We start from the raw sequence: 19,740 nt of genomic DNA on the forward strand, positions 1-19,740 counted from the left end.
CAAGATGCTGGCAGCCGAATAGGCTCTGGAACAAGGGATCTCTGCACAGGTCCCAGACAGACCCACCAGTGTAGCTTCACCCCCAGGCACAGAAATGGGGCAGGAGGTGGGGCAGGGGATGGAGCGGGGGGGCTGACAGGGAATGGACGAGAGGGCAGACAAAGGGGTAGGGAGTCTGACAGGGAGTAAGAGAGAAGCCTGGCAGTGGAGTAGAGGGTCAGGCAGTGGGGCACGGGAGGGTGCAGGAGGTATAAGGGATGAGGCAGGGAATGGGGCAGGAGGCCAGGGATGGGGCAGCAGATCTGGCTGTAGGGCAGGGCTTCGAGTGGGGTCCTGCGTCTCGTAGAAGGGCAGCAGGGCTGGGGCGGCTGCGCCGAGAGATGCGAAGCTCCCTACCCGCAAACCCTCTGGCCATAATCCTGTGCTTCGCCCCGCCGCTACCCCGAAGAGGGCGCGGCGGGGGTGGGCGGGCGGTTCTGCGGGACGCCCCCCGGGCGTGCCGCCCCCCGCGCCCGCCCTCCGAGGGCCCCTTTGTTATTCCGGCCGAGCGCCGCGGCCACGCCCCCGCCTCGGCCGTGCCGCCCCTCGCGGGAGCGCGCCCCCCTCGCCCCCGCCCCGCCCGGCTCCGCCGCCGCTGCCCGGCAGAACCTTCCAGCGCCGCCGCCCCGCGGGGCCGCCGCCATGGGCGCCGCCGCTGCGCCGCGCTGAGCCCGCGCCCGGCGCCCCGAGCCGCCAGCCCCCGCCATGGAGCTGGGCAAGGTGGTAAGTGCGCGGCCACGGCCACCCCCCGGGGACCCTCGCCCCCCTCCCGGGCGCATTCCTGGAATCAGGGTTCGTATCCAGGGAAACTCCTTCCCGGGGAAGTTCGTTACCCTCGATACCGGCGGTTCCCGGAGGAACGTCGCGGGGCGCGGGGATGGTTCGTGTGGCAGCGGGACCCGCCGGCGGGTGTGGGGGGCTCGTCTCCGTGGTGATGCGGAGCTTCCCGTGCGGCTGCGGCCGGGGCGAGTGTGAGGCGTCTTCCCCCAGTCCCCGGCTCGGCCGGGTTCAGGCCGTGCCACGAACACCCGTGTCCCCGCGAGCACTCGTGTCCCCGTGCATCCGTGTCCCACGAGCGTTGGTATCCCCGTGCACCTGTGTCCCCACAAGCACCCCGCCCATGCATCCATGTTGCCATGTCCCCACGAGCACCTGTGTCCCCACATACCCGTATCTCCATGCACCTGTGTCCCCGTGCCCAGTGCTGCTGTCATAGCTCCTCTGGCCCGTGGGGACTGCCCTTCGTCCAGTTAGAAGGAATGAAAGCAAGTTTGGGGTGAGAAGTGGGTTTTTAGGGACTGTTCCTACAGGGAGCATGTTCACCCCTGCGCTGCTCACCTGGGAAGAGGGATTTGGCTTTTCCCGGTGCTCCAACATGTCCCTCAGATGCAGCATTGAGTCCATGTGGTCATGGCCGCTCTTGGCATCATTGTAAGCTCCCGTTATCCTGGGGGGATAACGGGAGAGGGATGCCCCATCCTGTTCCCAGGAGTTGCTGCTCACCCAGAAGCATTGCAAGGAACAATTTCCACCAACACTAGATCTGAGCTTAATTTCAGAATATCCTGCTAGGCCAGTAAGAGCTGTCTTGTTCCTGCTGGGGTGATGCTTCTCCAGAAAGGTAGGTCCTGGGTGGTAGTTGATCATAGAAATTCATATCTGGATGAGCTCCTTGCATCTGCTCCCCAAATCTTTCATCCTCACTCCTTTATCTCTTCCTGTTCCAAAAAATGCCTAAATATTTGCATCTGCTGGGAAGCAGAAGACTCTGGTCAGCATGACTGGGAATGTTGCAGGAATGTTTGAAGGTAGTGGTGGATCTCCCTGGACTGTTGACCCTGTCAGACACGGCCACACTCCCTCCCCAGACAGAAATCACCACTGCTGGAAGAGATTATCCTTGCATAAAATCCCTACTTAAAATTAAAAGCCTGGCTATTGGGGCAGCTCATGGGAAAGGCTCCGGCTGCAGCCGAGCCAGCTGGGCACGGATTGACTACCCTGAGCAGTAATTAAGTGAGAAGAGTAATGAGTGGATGTGCATGTTTTAATGGAGGGATGAGGATCCTGGGGGTCCCCCTGGATTTCTGTCTCTCCTCAGATTCAGCCCCCTGTATGGGTTCTGGTTGTGCTCTGGGGTTGGAAGTGCCAGGCAGTGGCAGCCTGGGCTCTGAACTTCGCAGTGTCAGTTTTCCCAATTGGTCCCTGTGAGGTCTGGATTTTGTAGCCTTCCTTTTTGCCAGGTATACTCCCTGAAATTTCTTCTTACTGTCATTTTTTCCCCTAAGGTTTATCTGTGTAAAAGAAAAGTCCACGCTCCTTAAACTGGATTTTTAAAATTCTGTGTCCAAGTAATTAAACTGCGTAAGTTATTTATGGCTGGAGGAAGCCAGTTGCCCAGCACTCCAGGTGCTGGTTCCTTGTGGTGGGCAGTGATGTGATCACTGTGGTAAACTCTCATTTCTGGGAGCCAGACTCTCCCTGTGATCATTTCAGCTCTCCCCTGCTGGCATCGAGTGTCTCACTGGAGCCCTTGGGACCCACCACAGATTGGTTGGCTGGTTGTCTTCCTTCTTTCCTTTGCTTTGAAGGTGGAGGAGCAATTGTATCACAATGTCACATCCTACCCCATCCCTCCTGATGGCGTGGAACTTGGAATTTTCACTGGAGGCTCTGGAAGAGCCAATGGTGGGTCAAGTCTTTGCACACTCAGCTCATGGGTGCGTCCTCCTGTGGATCCTGACCTCTGCTGCCCTCAGGAGGAGCTGGGAGCTGGTGGAGTGGGCTGTCTAGGCACACTCCAAATGGACATAATGGACATCCTACAACTTTATTTTGGTTTTGCTACTGGGATAGCAGCCCTACAGCTCTCAAGGCAAAGGCATGCTAGAAGTTGGGCATCAGCTTCCAGCCTTGCATGTCTCCTGGTGGTCAGAGACCTCTGAACCTCACACCACCACTCCATTTCCTGGCCTAGGTGTTTTTTTCTCAGGAAACCCCACCTGTGCTGGAAGAGCTCCATAACTCCTTTATTGGGCATTGCTGAGTGCCAGAGGGGCTGGTGATGTGAAGTCATCATCCTCCTGGCCTCAGGAGAGAGACCAGACCTGGAGGCAGCAATGCCAGAGCAAGGTCTGTGCAAGGAGAGCATTGTGGTGTTGCCATTGGATTCCAGCATGGCTCACGGAGTTTGTTGCCGTCTTCCCGGTGACTCTGTTTTGGGGTGTTCCATGTGCAGGCTGTGGGACAAGGTGACCCCAAACACCTACACTGGTATCACTTGGGGTTCAGGGCTGTCTCTGGACACCTTTGTCCTCCTCCTGCTGGCATCTGGGCTGGTGGCATCAGCATTTCCTCCTGCTGAGGGACGTCTGAAGCCACCACCACTGGGACTGACCTCAATGGATGCAGTGAGGTTTTGAGATCTCTGTCACTGAAATATGTCATTGGTTTGAGAAGAATGGTTGTTTTTATGGCCCAAGCAGTGGGAAATCTGAGACGTGTCATTTTGGGAACTATTCTCACCTGGAGGGAGCAGGAGGTAAGAAGAGCGGCAGCATGTTCTAGGATATACTCACACAGCCTGGACAAGGAGCTTCATCCCCAGAGCAGCTCCAGGATGCACCCAGCCAGGAGAGGAGCACTTGCTTTCCAGACTCATGGATTCAGCAGCAGATGCAGCCAAATAGCCTGGATTAAGTGGTGGGAAGGTATTTTTCACATCTCCTGACTCCCTGCTCCCAAGAAGCCTATGGGACTGAGTGGAAAGGCAGGTTGAACATCCTCCTGTCCAATACGTAGAATTATATCCCTGGGTTTTACATGTGGATGTGACCAGCCAGGCCTGCCAGCATTGCTTTCCTGCCTTCCTCCCTCCCTTTCCCTCCGGATGCTGTCAGGCACAAAGCCAGGCTTGTTTCCTGCTGCTGGTGTCAGGCCACAGGTGCCCAGCATGGGGGGACTGCAGCCACCCCTACTGTCCCCAGGAGCTCTCACCAGTCCTCAGTGGAGCATTGGCTGGTTCTTTTCCAGGATTTTGCTGGACAAAACCATTCCTTGAGCCCCTCAAGGCTGGGATTTGACATTAGCTGCTGAAGGTGGGTGATGTTTAAAGAGATTCACAGAATGATCAGGTTGGAAGAGACCTTCAAGATCATCAAGTCCAACCCATGCCCCAACACCTCAACTAAACCATGGCACACAATGCCACATCCGGTCTTTTTAAAGACATCCAGGGATGGTGCCTCCACCACCTCCCCAGGCAGGCCATTCCAGAACTTTATCACTCTTTCTGTACAAAATTTTTTCCTAATATCCAACCTATATTTCCCTTGGCACAACTTAAGATGTGCCCTTGGAAGAGCTTGCCTGCCTCCCATGTTCTGCACACCCTCCAGAGCCGGAGCCAAGCTTTGCTTTACTGGGATTTGCATTTTAATTAAGGCCATGGATTTTTCTTCCAGGCTTGTTGTAGTCAAGTCTTCCTTCTCGTTCCCTTCTCTGAAGCTCCTGTGACTGCCGGGCTTGTGAGCAGTTTTCCAGAGGTACACTCCATCCCAGCTCTCCATTTATAGAAAGGAGTTAAGAAGAAATGAGGGAGCATTGCTAAGAGGATTTGCACTGTGACTTACTCAGTTTGTCCAAATAATTTGCAGTAGCTCTGGATTCTTTAATCATCACTCGTTTCCTTCTGGAAATGAAAGAAGCAGGAAGGCGTTGTGCTGCTCCTGAGCCAAGCTTGGCTCTTTGCCTTCAAATGGGAAATTTTGCATTCAGAGAATAATCTGGGGAGAACTGGTGGGGAGTGAAGGTGCGTGTGGCAGAGAGAAGTGTGTGGCAGGGCTCAGAAAGCCTGACCCTCTTCCTCCATGCAGTTTTGGGCTTCTCTGTCTGGAGCCTGCAGACACATGCCTGGAGAGGTGACATGAGACCTGGTCCATGGGTCACCCCAGTGCAGAGCTGTTGATGGCTCTGCCCTGCTGTGGGATCTCCATGTGAGAAGGTCTGGGCTGGATCAGGGGTTGGGAATTCTCGTGGGACAAAGCTGTGGTGGTCTGTCAAGCCATATGGTGGCCTGTTAGGCAGTAGACCTTCCACAGGTTTCTGAGAATCCTCTTGATATTGCAGAGGGAGGAAAAGACTATAGGAAAGATGTCATTGCTCAGGGATAGATAGCCCCAGATTGCTCCTTTCCTAAATGGCCTGTGCCTTTCCATGCATGCGTTGGTGGGGTTTTGTCACCCTGCTCAAGTGGCTCTTGGAAACCTAACAGTGCTTGCAGCGTTCCCTTGCAGTCTTCCCTGCCCCAATATCCTTCCCAGCTCTTGCAGCACCCATGGAGCCACTCCCCAGCCTGGCAGAGCCCCGTGCACAGCCTTGCCCCAGATCCTGCCCCACTGAGCCCAATCCTGGCCCTGTGGCTCTTCAGGGCTGACCAGATGGCAGTGTCATGCTCACACCTCTCCTTCTGCAACAGACCCCTCTGGACTCCTGTCCCACTTCCTGCCCAGCCCATTGCACAAGAGGAAACGCCAGGGTTTCCTGTCCCAGCAGCAGGCTGGGGTGTGGAGCTGCCTCATGTCCTCAATGTCCCCTGCCCTGTTCACGAAACTGGAGCGGGGCCGGCAGTGCTACCCAAATGTGTCCTGGTGTGTCAAAAGTCACCCTCATAGATTGGAAGCTCATAATTAAATTAAAATTCCATCAGCTGCAGGTGTGGGATGGTGGTGGGGAGCAGCATCTCTGAGTCAGGGTAAAAGACCCTCTGTAGGGAAGGTGGCTGGGCTTGCTGTCCAGGAACTAGGGGCTGCCAGCCTCCATCACCCTCCCACTGTGTCTCCTCACTTTTGGAGGTCACCGAGGCTTCCTTGGTTGGAAAAAAGTGTCCATGCTTTGCTGGGAAAAGCTGGCACAAAAGAGCAGTAACTGGGGGCTCCATTGTGAGCTTTCCCAGGGATGCAGCACAGCTTCCCTCCGGAGACCACCCCTGTTCTGGTCGTTCAAGGACAGCAGGAGCAGCTTCGGGAAAGTGGGTCCTACATCCCACCTCTGGCTATGAGCTTCTGCTCCCCAGCTCTGGCCTTGCATTTGGCTTGTTCCTTGTGGTCCAGGACTCCATTCTGAGGTGGAATGTCCATTTAAATGCTGATCCTGGCACTCCTCACTGTGCCGGCTGGTTCATCACAACTGTCCTGACAGTCTTGGGGGCTTTGGGGCTGAAGACTGGGATTTTGAATGAGGACAAGCTGCCCCTGGAGCTGGATCCATGATGTGTGTCACAGATGGATGTTGGGATGCAGGCATCCTGCTCCAGGCCTCTAGGACGTGGGCTTCCCTCTCCAGACTGGCAGAGGCACCTTCCCAAGCATTTTTTTAATGCTGAATTTCATTTTATGATTTTCCTGACAAGCAGCTGTGGCTTCTGAGACAGGCAGGGCTGCAGAGGTGACTCCACTCTTGTCCTCATGTGCTGGGAACCTGTTGCCTCCATCCAGCCCCTCAGGAAGGGATGGATGGGTCTGTCCACTGCTGGTATTCCTGTCAGCTCTCCTTAAAAAACCAAACTGGGATCCAGGTTCTGCTCTAGGTGCCTCAGATGGGTGTCTTGCAACTGGGAATTCGGGTCCCCTGACACATCAACATGAGCCTCCTGCATCTTGCTGATGACCTCCCGTGTTACCTCCATGGTCCTTACTGGTCACCTCCATGGTCATCACCCAGAGCCAATAGAGATGGGGCTGCAAACACCATAGAGCAGTGGCATCCCAGCAGCAGAACTGGAACATCTGGACACGGTTAACTAAGGGGGTGCTTGGCTCTGGGCAGGGGGTGCAGGGCTGGGATGAAGTTGTGGGTGGGGTCTCGTCTGTCTCAGGCTGTCATCATTCTTGCTCCAGCTGGCACATGTTTTGGTGGCAGAGGGACTTAGTGGGGGATTTGGGCTGTACTCCACCACATTTGGGGCTCCTGTGGGCCCCTCCAGCCCCGCTCAGCACAGACTCACTGGGGTCCATAGAGATGAAGCCACGTGAGGCCACCTCATAGTGGGCCAGGAAGCAGGGTTGCAGCAAGGATTGTAGTGAGAAAGGCATTGAAATTAATCTTGTGGCTTTAATTGTTTTATATCAGTAATGAGCTACTTCTGGCAGTGCTGAGCCAGACGGTTCCTTCCCTTGGCAGTGGGATGTTCATTGGAACACGTGCCAAGGAAGCCCTTGGTGATATGGGAACTTGGGGAGAGGATGACCCTGAGCTGGCATCTTTGTGTCTCCATGAAGGATCAGAAATGAGGTAGAGTTAAAAATCCTGCCTGGAAAATTCTTCCAGTGGCTGCCACTGTATTCCATAGGATAAATGGTGGCTGGCTGTGCCAAGGCTCCTCAGTGTGGACTCCCCAAGGTCCTCAACACCTGCATGGCAGGTCCTGCTTGTGGGTTTCACTCCTGTCCCTCTAATCCATGGAGCAGCCAGGACCTTGCCAGGCAGCCCTCGCAGTGGTCTTGCCATCCCACTGCCCAATTTTTTGTGCCCCCCAAATTGTCCTCCCTATTCAGCACCCCAAAAGTGGGGTAGGAGCCGCCAGCTGCTGCCCACGATCCAAAGGGAGGGAAGGAATTTGCCTTCCCTCTGCCTGTCCCACCACTCTGAGGGCAGCAGAGGGTTCTTTGTGGGCACTACTTTAATTGCTTCATTATTATCCTGAGTAAATGAGTCCTGGCAGCAGCTGAACCTGGTGGATGCCAACTGCATCCCCGAAAGGCATCTGGGAAAGGTCAGCATCCATCTGGCACAAGCAGGGATTGGGGACCTGAATGGAACCCAGCCACTGCTGGAGGGTCTCAGTGAGCAAGGGGGGGACTGTGAGGGAGCCTCAGCTTTTCCCATCTCACCCCCCTGTCATTTCTCTCTTGCAGACCGTCAGCATCAATAAGGCCATTAATGCACAGGAAGTGGCTGTCAAGGAGAAACATGCCAGGAATATCCTTCTCAAAGCTGGCCATGGGACTGTGGGAGCGGGGCTGGGGCTGCCTGGAAAAGGGACAGCATCCAAGAGGGTGTGTGAGGAGAGGTGCCCAGGGTGCTGGGGAGACTGGGGGCTGTTAACAACATTGGATATTTTTCCAGCATGGCACGGGGTCCCTGCTACTGCTGTCACAGCCTTTGTATGTTGGTAGTTGCCCAGGCTGGTGCACCCAGCACTGCCATCCCAGGAGAAGGCAGGAGGGGAAGGTGCCCACAGTAGGTGCCACCAAAAGTGGATCCCCAGCATCCCAGCCAGGCACCTGGGAAGGCTCAGCAGAGGCACAGCCCCAGCCTTGCATGGTGCTCCCAGAGCACGGCTGGGGGGCACTAAGAGGGTGGCTTGTGCCACTTTGGTGTTAGCATATGCCAGCGCTGGGCATCATTAGCTTCCTGTGGTGGCCTGACCACGCTGGGTGCAGCTGCCTTTGGGTGGCCATTCTCCATCACCAAAGGGCAGAGGAACACTTCCTTGACCACCGGCACCGTGCATCCTGGGCACGCACCATGAGAAGGGAGCACAGACCTTCTGGTCAGTGGTGAACCGGCTGCCGCTGTCCGGCAATGCTGTGCTCTGCTGGAAGTTCTGCCATGTCTTCCACAAGCTCCTCCGGGATGGACATTCCAATGTGAGTGCCCAAAGCTCAGCTTGGGGCCAAATCCTTTCCCCTGCAGGGCTGCACCGCGTAATGGGAGATGCTGGAGGGTCAGTGTCCTTCTGGGGGTCAGTCCTGGGGTAGGGACTGGAGTCCTCCCAGGGGTCAATCCTGAGCCGGGCCTGGAGCTGGAGCCCTCCTGGAGGGGTTGGTGCCCTCCTGAGGGTCAATCCTATGTGGACAGCAGTGCTGGAGCTCTCTCAAAGGGTCAGTGCCCTTCTGCAGGTCAGCCCTGGGCGCCAGAGCCCTCCTGGTGCTGCCCTGCCCAAAACCCCATGTGCCTCAAACGCCAGTTTCATCGGCAGTGCCAGAGAAACTGCTTGGCGCCTGCAATGGCATGCAGGAGCCATCAGCAAGGATCCTCCTTGGGGAGGTGGAGGCACCCAGGGCTGGTGCTGGCAAGAAACGGTTGGGAATGCATCAAAACCTCTGATTTGTCACCCATTTCCTGGTTTCAAGTATGGAACACCGTGTCCTGGTGCTCTGCCTACTGATTGCCACCATCATTCCACCAGGTCCTGAAAGACTCTGTGCGATACAAGAATGAGCTGAGTGACATGAGCAGGATGTGGGTAAGTGACCAATCCTGCCAGCCATGATGGGGACACCCTGGGGGTGCCATGGCCGGGCTCGAGGCGGGGGCGGGGGTGTAGGCTTGGGGGCTTCCCTCTGAACCCCCTAAAGGTTGCTGAAGCAGAGCACAGCCATGGCTGACCTGTGGCTGTTATCACCTACCTGGGCTGGGTTTCAGTTGCATTCTGTGTTCCCTTCCACCAAAATCAAATGCCTCCTTCCTATTTTATGGCAAAACCCAGTAAAAACTCGGCTCTGACAGTCAAATGAAGCACTGAAACATGCAGAGAAGGTGATGAGAAGGTCTCACCAAATCCCTTCAGTACAGCCAGTCTGCATCCAGGTGCCAGTGAGGAGGGTTTGGCTGTGGTTTTGGGGAGATAAGGAAGGGGTCAATCATTCTGCAGCAGAAAAAGGCTTTTCCACAGCCTGCCCTGGATCTCAGCAGCTTTTTGGGGTCCCCACAGGGTCATCTGAGTGAGGGCTACGGTCAGCTCTGCAGCATCTACCTCAAACTGCTGAGAACCAAGATGGAATTTCACACCAAGGTAAGCCTCCCCGTCCTTGTCCGCAGGGTTGTAGCAAGGGGTGGGCACTGAGGTGGCAGCAAGGTACCAGCATGGCTATCCTGCTGCCTCCATTAAATATTCCCAAAGCTGCCAGTGGCCATCAGAAATGGCCCAAGGACCAATGCTTCGGGGGTGACAGGATTCCTTGTGGCCCAGGGCTCCTTGGGCTGGGCTGGGAGTTGGTGGATTACAAGTAGTAGGAGACATACACACACCATTCTCCCCTAGCTATCCTAGATGGGAAAACTTCTGGAAAGAGGTGTTTTCTGTGCCTATCACCCTGTTTTGGAAGTGTGATGTGACCTTCCCCAGAAGGCCAGGGCCGGTACCCCTGGGGCAGATATCACTCCATTCTGTCCAGCTCTCTACTGGCAGCTCTATCTCCTCCCTGCTTGGCAGGTTTGTCAGCCCAGGGAGAATCAGCTTTTCTTGCTGGGAAGAGAACAGATGCTATGGTACCCAGGGTTCAGAGGCCCTGTGCTGCCTCCCTTTTACCCCACATCACTCCCCTGGCTCATCCAAGAGCTGACTTTGAGGCTGCAGGATCACAGCCCTGGTGCTCCCAGAGCTGTGGCTAGACCAGGAGATCTTTTGGAACCCTTTCCCGACTCCTGTTTTCTCCACAGAATCCTCGATTCCCTGGAAATCTGCAGATGTCTGACCGGCAGCTTGATGAGGCTGGGGAGAATGACGTCAATAACTTGTGAGTGCAGGGCAGGGGAAGGTCTGGGAGGGAGTGGGTGCAGGTGGGTGGCACAATCTGCCCAACCCCGCCAGCTGCATGACCAAGCAGGGACAGGACCCTTCCTCATGGGTGTCCTTGGGGACAGTCCCCAACCATCCTCAACCCTGTTTCCTAGTTTTCAGCTGACGGTGGAGATGTTTGACTACCTGGAGTGTGAGCTGAACCTCTTCCAGACAGGTAAAGTCCTGCATTACTCTGAGACACAGTGGAGTGAGAGATCTGCTGGAGTCCAGCCCCTTCATGGGGCTGATCTGAGCTGGATGAGGCTCTGACAGGATGTTGGCTGAGGCCACCACAGCTCATCTCTTCTATGGGCACTTGACCTGAATTGTGGTTCAGCAAGGCAAAGTGGAAGGTGCTGCACCTGGGTCAGGGTATCAATCCAGGCTGAAGGATGGAAGGATGGAGAGCAGCCCTGCCGGGAAGGAGTTGGGGATGCTGGAGGATGAGGAGTTCAACATGCCCTAGCCATGTGTGCTCCAAAGCTTCCCATGCTCTGGGCTGATCCCCCAGTCTGGGCAGCAGGTGAGGGGGCCATTCTGCCCTGCTGCCCCTCTGCCCCACTCAAGTAGTACCCCTCCTGCAGAGCTGCCTCTAGCCCTGGTGTCCCAGCACAGGAAGGACATGGGGCTACTGGAGCAAGTCCAGAGGAGGCCACAGAGATGCTCTGAGGATTGGAGCCCTTCTGCTCTGGAGACAGGCTGGGAGAGCTGGGGGTGTTCAGCTGGAGAACAGAAGGGTCCAAGAAGACCTTAGAGTCCCTTGCAGGGCCTAAAGGGGCTCCAAGAGCACCAGAAAGGGACTTCAGACAAGGGATGGAGTGACAGGACAAGGGGGAATGGCTTCCTGCTGGCAGAGGGCAGGGTTAGGTGGAACACTGGGAAGAAATTCTTGGCTGTGAGGGTGGTGAGACCCTGGCACAGGTTGTCCAGGGAAGCTGTGACTGCCCCATCCCTGAAATGTTAAAGGCCACGTTGGATAGAGTTTGGAGCACCCTGGAAGGTGTTGGAATGAGATGGTCTTCAGCTGCTCCAAGCTGTTTTCGCAGCATCTTCTGTGTGGCACACCCAGCACACTCCAGCGTCCAGTGGGACAACAGTGACAGGCAGAGCACAGGGTCACATGTCAGCTCTGCCCAGGGACACAGCTGGGGCTGTCCTGGTTGGAGGCCTATGGTGCCAGGCTGGAGTGTTCCCAGGCCTGTGTGGGAGACCGGGGTGGGAATTTTGCCTCCCACTGTGCTCACAAACAGCTGCAGGGAGGCAGTCCGTGTCCCTAAGGGCCAGTGGGTGTCTTGCTCTGGATGACATCTGTGGATTTGGCAGACACAATATGGCACTCTGGGATGCTGCCACTGCTGCCAGATCTGATCCTGCACTCCTTCCCTGCAGTGTTCAGCTCCCTGGACATGTCACGCTCAGTGTCAGTGACAGCAGCAGGGCAGTGCCGTCTGGCCCCACTCATCCAGGTGATCCTGGACTGCAGCCACCTCTATGACTACACTGTCAAGCTGCTCTTCAAGCTCCATTCCTGTGAGTGTCCCCAGCACCACTGCCTTTGACGGGGGGGACACACAGGGAGGCACTGGGTCCACCACCCTGCTCAGCCTGGACTGTTTACCACCACCTCTTCCCCCATTTCTTTTGAGGGGTGAAGGGAGTCACCATGGCAAAACCCGTATCCTTCAGGATCTGGAATTATGCCAGCCACCAGCTCACACTTCTCTCTGCCCTGAGGAGTGTGGGTTGTGGTCCCTTCCTGCAGCAGGACACTGTGTGGAGTATTCGGAGCCCCAGAGGAGGGTGGCCATCTCTGTGAAAGAGCTATCTCCATGTGGCTGTGCTGATGGTTTGTTCCCTGATCCATGAAGACACCCGCTGACATTTCTACTTTTTGCTTCTTCCAGGTCTGCCAGCAGATACACTGCAGGGCCACCGGGATCGCTTCCTGGAACAGTTCCGAAAGTAAGTGCCCAGACCAAGAGTATTGGTGCTCTGGGAGTACTCCCAAGGCACTGAGATCAAAAATGAGTGAGCAGGGACATGCTGTGGTCTCTGTTACATGATTATTTAGAGTAACCAAAATCTGGCCACCAAGAGCAGGGAGGGGATGTCATTGTGCTGAGAGACAGCTTGATTCAAGGTCACAAACTCAAAGAGCAAATAGCAGTGCTGACTGTGCTCTGACCACACTAAGAGACTAACCTTGGGACAGGGATCAACAGTGCCAAGATTCTGACTGGGATGCTCAGGTGACTGGGAGAGATGGAATCTAGGAGTGGTGTGGCTGGGCACTGTCCCTCCTCCCCAAAACGTCAAGTGCTGGAGGGAGGTCTCCTGCTTCTGGGGAGGATGCTCCTGCAAGAACTGAAGGTGAGGGTCTTGGCTCTGGAGAGGAAGCCCCCCTGCTCCTGAAAACTTTGGGTAGGGAGGAAGTGGTTTAGGTTGGAAGGCACTTTTGAAGGTCATCAGGTATGATGCCTGCCATGAGCAGGGACACCCTCCACTAGACTAGGTCACTCAAGTTCCAGGTCCTTCTCTCTGCCCATCATGCCTGGGATTTATGAGATAAACCGTCCAGCAGTATGAGGACTTCCAGGACCTGCCCTGCATTTGGGGGCAGCACAAAACATTCTCCTCCAGAGCAGTATGGTGGCTAAGTGATCCCCCCTGGAGCCAGGCGAGGGGTTGTCCAGGTTGAACAAGAACCATCCCTAACCGTTCCCTGCTCCTTGCAGGCTCAAGGACCTTTTCTACCGCTCCAGCAACCTCCAGTACTTCAAGCGGCTGATTCAGATCCCACAGCTGCCAGAGGTGAGACCCTGCAGTTCCCATGTTCCCTGTCCCTCTGCCCAGGGACAGCAGTGGGGGCACTGGCAAAAGGCCAAAAAAGCCTATTGCTGCATTTCCCAGCTTCTTAGGTCTGGTGGCAGTGTGGGGCTCCTGTGCCTTGGGGATTCTTTTATTCTTCACTGGGTGGCATCCAACTGGATGTAGCTGCCCTCTGACTGGAAGCTGGGATCCCCTCTTCTCACTGATCCATAGCCCTTGCTGAGATCCAACCCTGTGGGTCGTGATTCCATCCCTGTGGGTCCAGGCTCCATTCTCATGGGTCAAGGCATGGCCAACTTGGCTCCAGGGCAGGATTTCAACCAACTGTGCCTTCAGTCCAGCAGTAGTGCCAGTCTTTCTACCTTAGCCCTGCTCCCCTCCCTCCCCAGAACCCTCCCAATTTCCTGCGTGCCTCTGCGCTGTCAGAGCACATCAGCCCTGTGGTGGTGATCCCCGCCGAGGCGTCCTCACCTGACAGTGAGCCCATCACAGACCTGGTGGAGATGGATGCAGCCTCACAGGTGAGGATGGTGGGGGCTCTCTGGCTCTGAGCCGCGGTTATTTCTCTAAATCCATGCTGCCGTGAGGGCTGAGACAGTGGGGATGGCCTTGGGAGCTGGGGAGTGTCACTGGAGAGAGAAGGGTCGGTGCTGGGCAACTGTCCCATCTGGATGCTGGGTATCCTGTTTGGGTGCTGCTGGGGCTGAACTAGCCTGAATTCTCCCAGTGCTGCTCAGTGATGTGGTGCCCTCCAGTGATGCGCAAGGAGAGATTTGTCTTCAAGCATTGCCATGGAGACCTTTAGGTCTTCACCCTCCTCTCCACCAAGGGTTGTCCTCAGGCATTGAGTGGGGAGGGGAAGGAGCATGCAGTGACATGGCTTTAGGGATTTCCTCCCTCCAGGAGTTAGGGGGGGATGGACCACAGATGCTCCATGTTCATTGAGTTCATCACGTTCAGTGTCCTGGAAGCAGGGGGAACCAGCCCTGCTGTCCAGGCAGCTCATAGGCTGGCTTGGTAGTGACACTGGGGACATAGAGGGACAAGGGCTCCCAAGTGGTAGTGGGGTCACTCTAGGTCTGTCCTGCTTTTCCCACAGAGCCTGTTTGACAACAAGTTTGATGACATCTTTGGCAGCTCCTTCAGCTGCGACCCCTTCAACTTTAACAGCCAGAACGGGATGAACAAGGATGACAAGTAAGCAATCTTGGCAATGCTGCAGAATGGCCAAGATGGTACCAGGAACTCCCTGCCTGGAACGGCATCACCGCCATGGTGACACAGGGGACACCTCGCCTCCCACGCTCCCAGTGTCACCGTGGCACTGAGAGTGTATCCCATGTCTCTCCTTCCCAGGGACCGGCTAATTGAGCAGCTTTATGGGGAGATCACAGCCCTGAAGGAGGAGCTGGAGAACTTCAAGGCTGAGGTGGGTGATCTTGTCCCCTGGGTGGATAAGATAGTGACCCCATCTCTGTGCTGCCCTCTTCCCAGTGGCTTCCCCCATACAGGGGGTCCCCAGGTATGCCAGGGGGCTGCATCCCTGTCAGGGGGTGGGCTCAGGCCCACTGCCCAGCATCCTTGTGCTTTCCAAATGCCAGATGCACTTGGGGGTCGGCAGGGTGATACCCATGGTGGGGCTGCTGGACAGTACTGGTAGGCATTGGATGGTACCAGTGGGCATTGAATAGTCCTGGCAAGCACTGAACAGCACCGTCAGCCCCTGCCGGTCCCTGCAGAGCGCACGGGGTGCAGTGCAGCTGCGTGGCCGTGCCAGTGAGTTGGAGGCTGAGCTGGCCGAGCAGCAGCACCTGAAGCAGCAGGCACAGGACGAGAGCGAGTTCCTGCGTGCAGAGCTGGAGGAGCTGAAGAAGCAGCGGGAGGACACGGAGAAGGCTCAGCGGAGTCTGACGGAAATTGAGAGTGAGGAGGGAGTACCAGCGCTGGCATGGGGTGGGGGTGAGCCCCAGGTGGCGGGGTCTCAGGTTCTCAGCTCTGTGTCCCTGCGTGCACGGCAGGACGGGCACAGGCCAACGAGCAGCGGTACAGCAAACTGAAGGAGAAGTACAGCGAGCTGGTGCAGAACCATGCTGACCTGCTGCGCAAGGTGGGCTCCCCAACCGCCCCCTGCCTTTAGCATCCCCTCTCCCAGCCATGCCCTCTGATACCAGGGGCTGCTCAGCTCATTCTCTGATGTTGCCAGAACGCAGAGGTGACCAAGCAGATTACAGTGGCCAGGCAGGTCCAGGGGGATGTGGAGCGGGAGAAGAAGGAGCTGGAGGACTCCTTCCAGCGCGTGAGCGAGCAGGCACAGAGGAAGGTGAGTAGGGGTGGTGGGGGGACACACCAGAGGTGAGCAGGGGCTTCCGATGGGGCACCAGTGCTGCCAACCTCTTCCCTTGCTGCAGTCTCAGGAGCAGGCAGAGGTGCTGGACACACTGAAGCGAGAGCTGGCAGCCAGCAGACAAGAATTGCAAGTCCTCCAAGGCACGCTGGAGTCCAGCACACAGGTGAGAGCACCCCTCCGGGCTGGATAGCCACGCCTTAACCATTTGAGGGGTGATACCCACCACTGGCCTCAAAACTAGCTCCCTGTCGTCATCTTTGCCATATCTGAGTGGGCTTGGTGTCACACAGGGGCTTTATCCTCCTGAGTGTGGTAGTATGTGGAATAATGGGCTCCAGCAGCAGGGATCATGGAATAAAAATGCCTGGAAGAACAGGGTCAGTCAGCAGCTCTGCCTGCTGTAAGCCCAGGTAGCAGTGTGGCATCACACTGCAGAGGGTAACCCATGCACACAGAGCTGTAGGAGACAGCAGGGGTGCCTGGGCTCGTAGGAGGCAGAAAGTGGCAGGAAATTGCAGTCACCCATCTATGATGTGGGCAGACTCGGCAGCAGGATGGGGATGGGGCAGAGGCAGCACCCTGCATTCACTCCTCCATCAGGATGGTGACAGTTGTGATAAAAATGCATTTTCACTGATAAAAGTGAAAAAGCTCCTCAGAAGCCTCGGTTGTTACCAGATGAGATCATCAGTGCTGCTCGGTGTTGGGGAGCTGTGCTTGTGCAGGCCATGGTGCACCCAGCAGGGACAGATGGGATGGCCTAAGCCTGGATGAAGAATGGGTCCCCAAAGTGGAGGGTTCACACTTGGCACAGCCCCAAGTGCCATTTCATGCCACACCAGGCAGGAGCGGAGCAGAACACTCGGATTGCCAGCCTGGAAGAGGAGAGGGACAGGCTGAGCCAAGCAGCAGAGCAGCACAGGGACGAGATGGCAGCTCTACAGGCTGAGCTGCGGCAGCTGCGGGACACACTCAGCTGCGAGCAGGAGAGCAGCAAGACAGAGCTGGAGATGCTGCAGACCAAGTTGAGAGACAAGGTACCACCAGGGTCCTGCCATCCCCATTCTGGCCAGACCAGCGGGGTTTGGGCAGGCCAGGCGCAGGGAGTGCCTGGTGGCCCAGCAAGGGCTCTGAGCCGGGCTCTGGCCCAGCAGGAGAGCACAGAGCGGGCACTGCAGCAGCGCCTGGTCGAGGAGCAGCTGTCCCTGCTGCAGGCCACCACGCACGAGGCCGAGCGCATGGTGCAGGACGCCCTGGCTCGCATGGAGGATCCTGCTCATATCAGCTGCACTGGCTCAGCAGGTGATCCCCCTGCTGCTCCCAAATCTGGTGTTATCACAGCCTGCCTACTTCCTGTGGTCCCAGCTGAGCCCTGCCTGCTGTCTGCCTGCAGATTGCCTCCTGTCCCAGGCGCTGGCAGCCTCTGAGTGTGCAGAGCAGCTGCGGGATGCACACAGCAAGTACCTTTCGGATGGCACAGGTGAGAGGTGGCAGCCCTGAGCACTGGGCACAGGTGCAGCCCTGCCACACGGGGCGGGTGGGCTGCGCAGTGGGGGCTGAGGCCTGTGCCTGCTGTCCTGCTGCAGCCGTGGGCTCCCTGCTGCCCCACCTGGCACTCTTCGCACACCTGGTCAGCAACACCCTCCTGCAGGGCAGTGCGACCTCCCATGTGGCCCCTGTGGAGCCTGCTGATCGTGAGTGCTGCCCTGGGCCAGGGGTTGGGTGAGCAGGGGTCAGAATGGGCAGGGGATCAGGGTGAACATGGGTTGGGGTGGGTAGGGGTCAGGGTGGGCAAGAGCTGGGGTGGGCAGGGGACTCAGTGGGCAGGAACCAAGATGGACAGGAGATCAGGGTGAGCAGGGGCTGGGGTGAGCAGATGTCAGGGTGGGAAGGCACCAGGGCAAAGAGGATACTGGGTGACCAGAGGCCAGGGTGTGCAGGGGTAATGGCAGGATGCTGGGATAAGGTGGGCAGGATGCTGGGGCAAGTAGGGTGCTGAAGTGGGCAGAAAGCAGGTCAGGCAGAGGCCAGTACAGGCAGGATGCTGTGGAGGGTAGGAACCAGATATCTCCTCCCCACATGTGGCCCCTTCAGCCCCCCATGCTGCCCTCGCAGGTCTGCTGGAGCTGTGCAAGCAGTGTGGCAGTGAGACTGTGAGCTACCTCAGCGCCCTGCAAGACCCAGGGATGGTCGCAAGTGCTGACTGCAGCCTGGTGACAGCCTGCCTGGGCCAGATCAGCGCTATCGGGGAGGTGGGTGGCCCAGGAGGGCTAGTGGGATGGGATCAGGCCATAGCAGGCACCACCAGAGGGACTGTAGTGCTCCTGGACGATCCCTTTCATTCCATCCTATCCCCAGGAGCTGCGTCCCAGAGGTCTGGACGTCAAGCAGGAGGAGCTGGGTGACCTAGTGGACAAGGAGATGGCAGCGACGGCCGCAGCCATTGAAACAGCATCTGCCCGTATTGAGGTGAGGGTCACCACGAGCAGAGAGGTGCCCACAGGCACGATCCTGGCGGCCTGCTGGGACCCACTGTAGAGGCCAGAAAGACACAGTGGCCTCAATACAGCTTCTCTCCCCTCAACCAGGAGATGCTGAGCAAGGCACGGGCTGGTGACACTGGGGTCAAGCTGGAAGTTAATGAGAGGTGAGTGATGATCAGAGCACTGGACAGAGCCAGACAGGCAGGATGGGGACAGATGCTGCAGGCAGGGCAGCTGCTCCACAGAGGGCACTCCGTGGTGTTTGTCTCACAGGATTCTGGGCTCCTGCACAGGCCTCATGCAGGCCATCCGTGTCCTGGTCCTGGCCTCCAAGGATCTCCAGAGAGAGATTGTGGAGAGTGGACGGGTGAGCTGGGACAGGGGTGGGGCAGGTGGGTGCTTGTCCAGTTGGGAGTCATTGCGCACTTGTTGGGACATGCTGCTCCAACTGTTGTCCCACTGGGACTTCCCCACCAGCTGCCAGCAGCTCCTTGCTGACCCCAGGGGTTCACCCTGGTTGTGGTTCCTGGGGTGCCGTGGTGATCCCTGATCTCCTTTCCCACACAGGGGACCCCACAACCCCCAAATTCAGTGTGTCCCCACCTCCCGCACACAACCTGAATGACACCCTGACCTCCTCCTTTCCCCCCCCCAGAGCAGGGCCTTGGGGGTGCTCAGTAACTAATTGTGCCTTTACCAACGGCAGGGTGCAGCATCCCCCAAGGAGTTCTATGCCAAGAATTCGCGCTGGACCGAGGGTCTTATCTCTGCCTCCAAGGCAGTGGGCTGGGGTGCCACTGTCATGGTGTAAGTTGCCGCTGTCACCAGAGCAGGGAGAGGATGGCAGAGTCCTGCCATCATCACAGGGAGGGGACACAGGTGGCAGGATGATGCTCCAGCTCCTCTCTGCTGTCCTGCAGTGATGCTGCTGACCTGGTAGTGCAAGGCAAGGGGACGTTCGAGGAGCTGATGGTTTGTTCCCGGGAGATCGCAGCCAGCACTGCTCAGCTGGTGGCAGCCTCCAAGGTAGGAGCAAGGCTGCTACCCTTCCCATGGTTCAGGGAGATGCTGGGGCACCATGTTGTCACCCCAAATCCTGGGGCTGATCTTCTGCTCGCCTGGCGGGGTGTGACCCCCTCCTCACTGTCCTGTCAGGTGAAGGCAGACAAAGACAGCGCCAACCTCTGCAAGCTCCAGCAAGCCTCCCGGGGCGTCAACCAGGCCACGGCCAGCGTGGTGGCCTCCACCAAGGCTGGGAAGTCTCAGGTGGAGGAGAAAGGTAAGTGTTAGGCTGCAGGGATCTTAGAATCATGTAATCATTAAGGTTGAGGGAGCTCTCTAAGACAATTGAGTTTAACTGTTCCCCCACCACTAACCATGTCCCCAAGTGCCACATCTACATGGTTTTTAAATCCCTTCAGGAACTCCACCCTACCCTGGGCAGCCTCTGCCAGTGCTGAACGACCCTTTTCATGAAG

At 57.1% G+C, this 19,740-nt stretch overlaps 1 protein-coding gene across 3 annotated transcripts in view; it reads left to right on the forward strand.

The window, feature by feature from the left end:
• Positions 1–19,740, forward strand: part of HIP1 (huntingtin interacting protein 1) — a 43,212-nt gene that overhangs the window by 20,332 nt on the left and 3,140 nt on the right. Inside the window, exons 1-28 of one of the 3 annotated variants that reach the window (XM_064394938.1) lie at positions 604–762; positions 7,953–8,016; positions 8,545–8,687; positions 9,230–9,286; positions 9,755–9,835; positions 10,483–10,559; positions 10,717–10,778; positions 11,993–12,133; positions 12,508–12,565; positions 13,339–13,414; positions 13,822–13,953; positions 14,532–14,629; positions 14,789–14,861; positions 15,172–15,355; positions 15,451–15,539; positions 15,636–15,752; positions 15,841–15,942; positions 16,622–16,816; positions 16,934–17,081; positions 17,173–17,259; positions 17,366–17,473; positions 17,895–18,031; positions 18,138–18,248; positions 18,368–18,426; positions 18,536–18,629; positions 18,969–19,069; positions 19,183–19,288; positions 19,418–19,541. In XM_064394938.1, the coding sequence (XP_064251008.1) occupies positions 745–762; positions 7,953–8,016; positions 8,545–8,687; positions 9,230–9,286; positions 9,755–9,835; positions 10,483–10,559; positions 10,717–10,778; positions 11,993–12,133; positions 12,508–12,565; positions 13,339–13,414; positions 13,822–13,953; positions 14,532–14,629; positions 14,789–14,861; positions 15,172–15,355; positions 15,451–15,539; positions 15,636–15,752; positions 15,841–15,942; positions 16,622–16,816; positions 16,934–17,081; positions 17,173–17,259; positions 17,366–17,473; positions 17,895–18,031; positions 18,138–18,248; positions 18,368–18,426; positions 18,536–18,629; positions 18,969–19,069; positions 19,183–19,288; positions 19,418–19,541 (2,842 nt within the window). In that variant the 5' untranslated portion in view covers positions 604–744. Of the gene's footprint in view, positions 1–603; positions 763–7,952; positions 8,017–8,544; positions 8,688–9,229; positions 9,287–9,754; positions 9,836–10,482; positions 10,560–10,716; positions 10,779–11,992; positions 12,134–12,507; positions 12,566–13,338; positions 13,415–13,821; positions 13,954–14,531; positions 14,630–14,788; positions 14,862–15,171; positions 15,356–15,450; positions 15,540–15,635; positions 15,753–15,840; positions 15,943–16,621; positions 16,817–16,933; positions 17,082–17,172; positions 17,260–17,365; positions 17,474–17,894; positions 18,032–18,137; positions 18,249–18,367; positions 18,427–18,535; positions 18,630–18,968; positions 19,070–19,182; positions 19,289–19,417; positions 19,542–19,740 lie in introns of those variants that run through there. The other 2 variants (XM_064394937.1, XM_064394939.1) reach the window with 2 other exon arrangements.

The sequence above is a fragment of the Passer domesticus genome, chromosome 19, assembly GCF_036417665.1.
Source record: "Passer domesticus isolate bPasDom1 chromosome 19, bPasDom1.hap1, whole genome shotgun sequence".
Taxonomy (NCBI): Eukaryota; Metazoa; Chordata; class Aves; order Passeriformes; family Passeridae; genus Passer; species Passer domesticus.